The following is a 9,219-nucleotide window of genomic DNA, read 5'->3' on the forward strand; positions in this document are numbered from 1 at the left end:
GTGAGGCGCTAGCTAAATTTCTAGCTAGTGCCAAATTGCCTCTTTCTTTTGTAGATGATGCGTCATTTGAGGAATTCATCCAGACGGTATTCTGCCCACAATTTAAACGGGTAAGTAGAAATACAACTCGTTCTGATTGCATGAAAATATTTTATGCAATGAGACAATCTCTTGTTGATAATTTTAGTACTTTTAATGCTACTATCTCTTGCACTTCAGATCTATGGGAGGGGTGCAATAAAACTAGATATTTATGTGTAACGGCACATTATGTTGATGCCGAATGGGTTTTACAAAAAAGAATAATTAGTTTTCGTTTATGTCCATATTCTCATAACGCATCATCTATTTTTAGTACAATAATGTAAATTTTTTAGTTTTATAGGATAGAAGATAAAGTTTTAACTATTACTTTTGATAATGCGTCAGCTAACACTGCTGCAATTAACATGTTTAAACGTAGTTTGAAACCAGCGTTTGGGGGGGAAATTTTTCATCAACGGTGTGCATATCACATAATTAATTTAGTAGTTCAGGCAGGAATTGAACATATATCATCTAATATCTAACAAATATTAGAGAATCATTATCATTCATATCTAGTTCTGAAACTCGGCTACAAGAATTCAAACTATATTGCAGGAATAGTCATAAGCGCCCAAGAAAGTTTCCAATTGACGTGAGACATATGTGGAATTCCACCTATTTAATGTTGAAGGCAGCACTCCCTTATTCGGAGCTTATCACGACGTACGTAAACAGTAAGAACGATCAACTTTTGATTTTCGATACAGATTGGCAGATTGGTGAGTATTTCTTTAAATTTCTAGAAGTTTTTTACAATGCTATTGAATTACTTTCTGGAGTTTATTATCATACTGCTCATTTAGCTTTACATCAACTATTTAATATTTCAGAAACATTTTCATATTATAGGGATACATAACTTTTTAGAAACATAGTTAAGTTAGTGGAAAATAAATTTAAAAGTTATTGGGCAGGTTATCCTATGTTATATGCACTGGTAACAATTTTAGATCCTAGGTGTGGAGTAGATGAGACTGACTCATTGATGACTGCAGCCGCAGAAAATTTAGGAATAGATATGCAACTAACTATTAGTGACGCTAATAAGATGTTAGAAAAGGTTTTTAGTTTGTATGAAGCAAAATACGGCACAGGTCAAAAAGAACGGGGGACTACGACGTCAACTTGCAGTTCGGGGCCTAAAGGATCGTCGTGGAGTTTCTTGAAGAAGAAAGAGAAAACGGCAGGATCAACAACAACACAAGCGTCTACCGAACTAGTCAAATATTTTGAAGCAAATTTTGTAATCGATGACGACAAACTAGACATCTTACAGTGGTGGAGGAGCAAGACTGATCGTTTTCTAACACTGTCCATAATAGCTCGTGACATTCTGACAACTCCAGTGTCAACAGTAGCATTGGAACAAGCATTTAGCGCAAGCAACCGAATTTTTGACGGCAAGAGTAGCATAATGCATCCAGATATCTTGGAGGGGCTAATGTGCGTTAAAGACTGGGAAGATGCCAGAAGACGAAAACAACAATACACAGATGATTCAATGCAAGAATATTTTTCTAACTTAGAAATAACAGAATCTTCCAGAAGCACTTAGGTTTGTAATTTACTATTCCTAGCTACTGCACTCTTTTTTCCTTCGCTAAGGTTTTGTCCCGATCTCCCCACGGGTTTTACTTGGCAAGGTTTTTAACGAGGTAGTCATTTATTTGTACTTATTCATATTATGTCAATTCAATAAAATCACATCTTTTGAGGCATATGATATATATATTTTTTATTAAATTTAAAAAAAAAATTGGGTGAGCCGGCACGTGAAGGGCCTGAGCCTAGGCCCGGCCCTAGCCCTTATGGACTAGGGTTGCGGGCCTGGACTGGGCCTGAGTTTTTCTCCTCAGGCCCGGCCCAAGCACGGCCCTGCACTGTGCAGGGCCCTGCCAAGTACAGCCCAGACCCGCGGTGGGCCTCATGGTGGACGTGCCGTGCTGGCCCGGCACGACACGTTTGACAACACTAACTCCATCTAGCCATATATGGTAATATATAATATAACAATAATTCTTTCATAGTTTTTTAATCAACATTATTATACCCATTTAGACAGTGTGGAAACGGTAATATATTAATATAAGAAACATAACGAATCAAGAACTGGTGGGGGCCGGGCTCCGGGGACTCCATCTACACAAGCAATGTGAAAATTGTAAGAGAAAATTATAAATTCTTCTTTTAAATATCCGACTTACTAAAAATATCTCTTTTAAAAAACTCTACTTATTGAAGAGTTTTAGTCTTAAAAAAAGTAGAAATATTTGGGCTAATATTAAGGGATAGAAATAAAAACGGACTACATTTTGAAAGGTATTCTTAAAAATTGCCCAAATAGTAATATATTAATTAACATATTTTCTTCATATGAACGAGTACAAATATCAAAAGTTAATTATAATATTGAAGTATTTATTTTTTTAATAGAATAACAAATTATATTGATCTCAATCAAATGCGTTATTATTAAAATAACAAAATCTTACATCATTTTAGCATATCTACTCCTAAATTTGTCGTAGTTTAACAAATTCCCCTCATATTTTTAATTTTGACAAGTTGCCCCATCGTTATATAAAATTGTTGCAATAGTTGCTCATTCTCCTCCAAAAAGTCGTGGGTTCGAGTATGTACTAATCGGTAAATGAGGTATATGGGCAACTCGCTTTGTGATAATTCATATACCATGCAAGAATGCATTTAATGCTTGGAGTTATCTAGTAAATCCCCTTAACCTTTTTTCTTCAACAAAAAGAAAGAAGTCATCAGTTGCTAATTGTTTGGTTGAAACAAAATGCAAATTATTTTCAGTGTCTCCAACTATTTAGAAAGCTACTAACTTGGTTTAAATTGGGCTCTTCAGAAGCATTTATGTTATAAAATCAGTCTGTCTTCATGGAAGCTCTGATTTTCTGACTTGATAGTAGAAGGGAACTCATAATTTATGAAATAGACTGTACAACTCGCAATATTCGTTTTGAATAAACAACTCACATCAAATTATGCGCGAAAGAGAGCTGTGATTTGCACGTTTTCCCTGCATTACTTACAACTGCATCTCTATTATTCTCAAGCGACAATGATAACATTAATTAGTCTCTTCAATGTGGGACTAACTCGGACAAATGCTGCTTAATTTGTACCAGCAAAAACAGTGAAATTTCACGGCTTGTAGACTCATCTAGCATTAGCTCCATTCAGATTTGTCAATCTCTGTTCTACTGTAATACGCAGGTCTTTGCGGTGGTGGCAGCGGGATTGAGGAAGTATTAAGCATGAGAACTATTGTTGCCGTTTTGGGTCTGTTTTCGGGATCTTCCTGTACACAAAGCAATCCAATATGGACACACCTGGCCACTTCAATTTCTGAGTAAGAAGAAGCTATAAGTTTTTGATCTAGCAACTTCCAAGGCGTTCCATCCTTCCAAAGCTTCCAAGCCTGCAAAGAAATTGAATATCGACCCCTAATGAATACACGAATTAGGGATAGGAGATTCGAACTTAGGACCATAAATTAACTCTGTGATGACACTTGAGCATGTTTAGCAAAAGGAAAAAGTGGAAAGTGGAAAGAAAGAGAATGGATATAGGGATTAGTGGAAGGATTTTGAGACCTATGATTGTTTGGGCGGAGAAAGGAGAGTAGGAAATGGATTGGAAGAGGGATTTCAAATCCTCCAAAGAACTCAAACTTTAATTTCTGGACAGATTAGAAGAGTAAATCCATACTAAACACAATAAGAGAAAAGTTCTATTTTTTCTCTCTAGTTCTTTGCTTGGTTATATGCCATTACTATTTTCTTTCCTTTCTTACCAAACATAGTCAAGTCAGTTGTTGAAATGAGAAGTAAGAGAAGATTTTAAACTATATGTTATAACATTGATACTAACATAGCTCAAGAAATCCTCCGTGTCATGATGTGATTGATAGAAACTGGTGTTCCTTTTGCCACTTATTATCTCCAATATTATGACGCCAAAACTATAAACATCAGACTTGAGAGAAAACCGCCCATGCAGCGCGTACTCTGGAGACATATAACCTCTGCAGATTGAAATTGCACATCAAGATCATCCCAAATTCAACTTTACTCCAAGTAAGAAGAATGAGCTATATCATATATATGAGGTATTGCATGCTTTTGAGAATGGTCATTGAACTTACAATGTGCCAGCAACTCTACTTGTATCTGCACGAGTTTGGTCAACTTCAAAGAGTCTAGCTAAACCAAAGTCAGAAATTTTGGGTTCGTAATCAGCATCTAACAATATATTGCCAGGTTTGAGATCGCGATGTATGATTCTGAGTCGAGAATCCTCATGGAGATACAAAATTCCTTTAGCAATTCCTACTATTATCTTGTGACGCGTTGACCAACTTAGATCGCCTTGTTTTCTTGGGTCTGAAAATTAAAGTTGAGAAAAATGTTCAAGACTGAAATAACAAGATCAGTAAATTTAGTAATTGATCTAATCCAATGTGAAGAAGGCCAATGGTACTTTATTTTTTTTTTTATCAATTCATGATGAAAACGAAATACCGTATATAAAGTAGTCCAGGCTCTTGTTGAGCACAAATTCATAGACAAGTAATTTCTCTTCTCCTGCCAAGCAAAATCCCAAAAGCCTCACAAGGTTTTTGTGCTGGAGCTTGGCTAGCAAAACAACTTCATTCTTAAACTCATCTACTCCTTTTTCGGCCGAACTTCTCACTAGCCTCTTAACAGCTATTTCTTGTCCATTTGATAGTATGCCCTGAAAACGAATGATTTTAACTTATGAAGATTGCAAGTGATACCAAGAAATCCATATATGCTGTTTCAGTATTCAAGTGACCTACTTATTTATTTTTTAATTACCTTGTAAACCTCACCAAATCCTCCTTGACCCAACTTGTTATTTAGGGAGAAGTTGTTCGTGGCAGCTTCAATTGTAGCCAAGTCACATTGCAAAGACTCTATAGTTATAATGTCAACAGCTACACAACCAAAAGATACATAAAACGTGTTAATGCACAACAAATGAAAGATAACTTAATTTTGATTTCTCTTTCTTTTTCCTTTTTTTTCCCCTTCTTTCTTTCGAGAGTGCTTAATTATGTTCATATTACCAATGTCTTCGTTCATAAACTTGTACTTGTTTTTTGCTCTTCGGATTGCAAAACAGTAGCAGCCGAAGATAAGAAATAGCACAGCAATAGCAGCCGTTGGGACAACAATGGCCACAGTTTTTAGTGTTGAACTTTTACTTTTTTCTGCAAAAGTTGAGATGAAAAATGGTAAAAACACAAAATCTAAAAATCCACAATTCTATTCCGCGTTGCACCACTACAGAAAAAAAAAAAAAAAAAAAAAAAAAAAAAAAAAAAAAAAAAAAAGAAGAAACTCAATACATTTAAAATTCAATTAAGAAGACGATACGTATCTTATCAATTCGTTAAAGTTGACTTTACCTTTAGGAATAATCTGAGGAGGACTAGGAGTTGGCGCAACAATTTGGTTGTAAAACCGGGACTTGTCATATCTAAGATAACAACTAGGATAAAGATAAGTCACCCTATCCTTCCCACTGCAGCAGTTAGGAAGCTCAGCTATGGCGGTATCCAGACACCGCCGGCAATCCATACTTGAAAGGTCCGGCGTACACTCCACGAGGCTATAAACCGTGTGAAACTCGCTGAAATTTGCTTCCTTCGTCGCAAACTTCTTCTCCCCTGACCCGCCAGCCGCCGCCGCCGCCGTCGCAGCCTCCTTCACAGTCTCTGCCACTGTCTCGTTGAAGCGGTCGGAATCATTGACGAGATTGGCGTTCTCCAAGACGTAGTCGTTGAGGTCTTTGTCCATGACCCCGAAGAAGGAGCGGTTGGCGTACCGCAGCATGCACTCTTCGTACCATATGATGGCCTCTTTCTGCCGAGGGCACTTCTTGAGGACCTTCTCCGCAGCCGCGGCGACACAGGCTTGACAGACGCCGGCGTCGTCGATGTCGCCGCGGCAGAGGAAGAGGCCGTAGACAGTGTCGCTGGTGGCGGCGGCAACGGTGGTATTGTAGAAGAAGTGGGTGGTGGCGTTGGAGGATAGAGAAGACAAAAGGAGATTGAGGTTGGATTGGTAGAGGGAGTTTTGAGTAAAGTTTCCTGTGCATCTACTGTGGACATACGTAGGGGCAGCTTCGATGTGAAGAAGGCCAAGAGAGATGAGGAAAGTGACAAGTATTACACAAGGCATTTCGAACAGATTAGGGTTTGTTTTTTTTTTTTTTTTTTTTTTTTTTTTTTTTTTGTTTGGGAAGAAGAGCAAGAACAGATGGTAATTAATTAAGGTAGGCAAGTTCGTGGAAGGGCTTTGCTTGACTTCATGGGACGATCACATCTTGGGAGAAACGGGGTCAAGCGAGAATTTTCCTGGTTGTCACATCTTTGACTTGTTGAAAATTTAAAAAATAAAGTGTAGGTTTGATTTATAAATTTAAAATCATACTTCAGAATAATTCTTTATTTATTTATATTTTTTATAAAAAAAAATATTATAACGAATCACGAATTATAATTCAAACTATAGTACGAATCCTCATACTAAATTACCTAGGTTGGTATTACACTAAAAAAAATCTGTGTGCATATATATACACATAGGTTTATATGTAAACACGTGTATATATATATACATATATAGGTATATACATGTATATATGTGTGGATATATATACTATTCAATATTGTAGTTGTAGACACAAAGTGACAAAAGAATAGAATAATGCAGGCATGCAGGCTTCTAATAGGTTTACCTGTATAAACTAATTTTCCTTGTTGTCACATCTTTGACTTGTTGAAAAATTGGAAAATGAAATGTTGTTATTGCACGAAAAATATCTTTTTTTACTCATTTCCCTTATAAAATGATATATATATATATATATAAATATATCAGGGATATATATAAGGGCATATTTCACACCTTCTAGATGCATAATTTGTTTTCTAACATGCTACTAGCTCGTTGTTCGGCATAGTTATTAGGGTAATTAGCACATATGACCTCTAGATAGTTAGTCCTGATTGTTTTAATTTTGATAAACAGTTTCTAAACTAAGTTAGGCGTTCTTGGTTCATTAAGCTTAAATTCTGTTCATTTTATTAATTTAAATTTAAAATTTAAATTTTATTATAATAAAAAATTTATAAATAATCACATCTAATTTTTTTATTACAATAAAAAATTTTCATATAAAATTATATATCTAAACTTAAATTAAAAATTTAAATAATTAGACAGCTTTAGATTCGGTAGAAGTAATTACGAAGATTGATGAGAAGCTTCGTGCAGATATTCTGAAAAAGACTCACAACACGATTTTCTTCGAGACCTCACCGAAGAAGCCACCGCCATTGGAATCTGGGAAAGATTGGAAGCTCTCTACATGAAGAAATCACTGGAAAATCAGCTTTACTTTAAGAAGAGGTTGTATTCTCTCCAAATAGATGACGGGAAGCAATTAAAGAAACATTTGGATGATTTTAACAAAGTTATCCTGGAATTGAAGACCATCGACGTTAAAATCGATGATGAAGATCAGGCATTTCTTCTTCTTAGTTCCTTACCGAAGTCATACGAGCACTTTGTAGACACAATGCTCTATGGAAAAGAATCTTTGACCATGGCAGAAGTCAAGGCTGCTCTGAACTCTAAGGAATTGCAGAAGAACGGGGAAGTCAAAGAAGAAGGTCCTGCTGAGAGCCTGGTTACAAGGGGCAGGACTGAAAAACTTGAATTCAAGGACAGGAACCATTTAAGGTCTAAGTCCAAGGCTAAGAGGAAATGTTTCCTCTGTCACAAGGAGGGTCATTTCTAGAAAGAATTGTTCGAAGAGGAAGAAGAAATCATCAGACAAGGAGAAAGATTCTGGGGATGCAACTCCTGTTTAGGAAGGCTATGAAAGTGCGGAAGTTCTCTTTGTGGCGGATCTAAATTCCAGCAATAAATGGATCTTGGTTAAGAGTGCAAAGGCGCTCTTAGTGGCTCATCAAGGCTCAAGCAAGGAGTGGATATTCTATTCTGGGTGCTTATACCATATTTGTCCTAACAAAAGTTGGTTTGAGACATTCAAGGAGTGCACTACAGGGGTAGTCTTACTTGGCGACAACTGGAATTGGCACAGTAAGAATCAAGATGCTTAATGGAGCAGAAAGAATCCTTCAGGATGTTAGGTATGTTCCTGAATTGAAAAGGAATTTAATCTCTCTTGGGATGTTAGATCTTGGTGGGTATAGTTTCAAATGTGACAATGGTAGCTTAAGGATGAAAGATTAGGGCATGTTAGTCTAAGGGGATTAGAGGAACTATACAAACAGGGACTTCTATGTGGTGATAGAATTGAATCCCTGGAGTTCTGTGATCATTGTGTACTGGGGAAGGCAAGAAGGATTAACTTCTCTGCTGCTCAACACACGACAGAAGGCATATTGGACTGTGTGCACTCAGATCTGTGGGGTACTTCAAGAACTGAATCACATGGTGGCTCTAGATATTTCTTGCCTGTGGTGGATGATTATTCAAGGAAGGTATAGGTGTACTTGTCGAAAAACAAAAATGATGCTTTCCAAAAGCTCAAGGAGGGGAAGGTACTTGTTGAGACTCAAAAAGGAAAGAAAGTGAAGAAATTCAGGACAGACAATGGTCTTAAGTGCTTTGCAAACTTGTTAACTCAGTACTGCAAGGATGTTGGAATGGTCAGGCATCACACAGTGAGGAAGACACCGTAGTAAAATGGGCTTGCAGGGAGATTCAATCGAACTATCGTTGGAAGGGTTAGGTGCATACTCAGTAATGCTTGGTTACCCAAAACTTTTTGGGGTGAAGCAGTAAGTACAACAGCCTACTTAATAAACATATGTTCATCTACTGCTTTAGATTTCAAGACACCACAAGAGCTCTGGAGTGGCAGACCTACAGATTAGAGCAAATTGAGGACCCTTGGGTGTATTGATTATGCTCATATTAGGCAAGACAAGCTGGAACTTAGGGCACTAAAGTGCATTTTCATTGGCTACCCAAAAGGAGTAAAGGGGTACAAGTTGTGGTGCTTCGAGCCAGGGTATAAGAAATGCATAATAAGTAGGGATGTAGA

At 37.0% G+C, this 9,219-nt stretch overlaps 1 protein-coding gene across 2 annotated transcripts; it reads right to left on the bottom strand.

The window, feature by feature from the left end:
- Positions 1 to 2,956: 2,956 nt before the first annotated feature.
- On the bottom strand, positions 2,957 to 6,365 carry LOC21404452 (cysteine-rich receptor-like protein kinase 10). 2 transcript variants are annotated; one of them, XM_010109478.2, is made up of 7 exons: positions 5,546 to 6,365; positions 5,204 to 5,347; positions 4,953 to 5,071; positions 4,635 to 4,848; positions 4,259 to 4,496; positions 3,985 to 4,138; positions 2,958 to 3,532 (listed from the first exon to the last, which is right to left on the bottom strand). In XM_010109478.2, the coding sequence occupies exons 1-7, from the start codon at positions 6,318 to 6,320 to the stop codon at positions 3,281 to 3,283; spliced, it is 1,896 nt and encodes a 631-aa protein (XP_010107780.1). In that variant the 5' UTR covers positions 6,321 to 6,365; the 3' UTR covers positions 2,958 to 3,280. The 2 variants fall into 2 exon arrangements, with proteins under 2 accessions (XP_024028851.1, XP_010107780.1); XM_024173083.1 differs by lacking the exon at positions 5,204 to 5,347 and having other exon boundaries at positions 2,957 to 3,532.
- Positions 6,366 to 9,219: the final 2,854 nt, after the last annotated feature.

This window comes from Morus notabilis, unplaced genomic scaffold (genome assembly GCF_000414095.1).
Source record: "Morus notabilis unplaced genomic scaffold, ASM41409v2 Scaffold783, whole genome shotgun sequence".
NCBI lineage: Eukaryota > Viridiplantae > Streptophyta > Magnoliopsida > Rosales > Moraceae > Morus > Morus notabilis.

What these genes read in the sequence shown, in the direction of transcription:
- LOC21404452 (XM_010109478.2), bottom strand. Translation starts at nt 6,320, where the DNA reads ATGCCTTGTGTAATACTTGTCACTTTCCTCATCTCTCTTGGCCTTCTT. An exon ending in TCCTCAGATTATTCCTAAAG is followed by an intron (nt 5,348 to 5,545) that starts GTAAAGTCAACT and finishes CAACTTTTGCAG; the next exon opens with AAAAAAGTAAAAGTTCAACA. An exon ending in AGTAGAGTTGCTGGCACATT is followed by an intron (nt 4,139 to 4,258) that starts GTAAGTTCAATG and finishes TTCAATCTGCAG; the next exon opens with AGGTTATATGTCTCCAGAGT.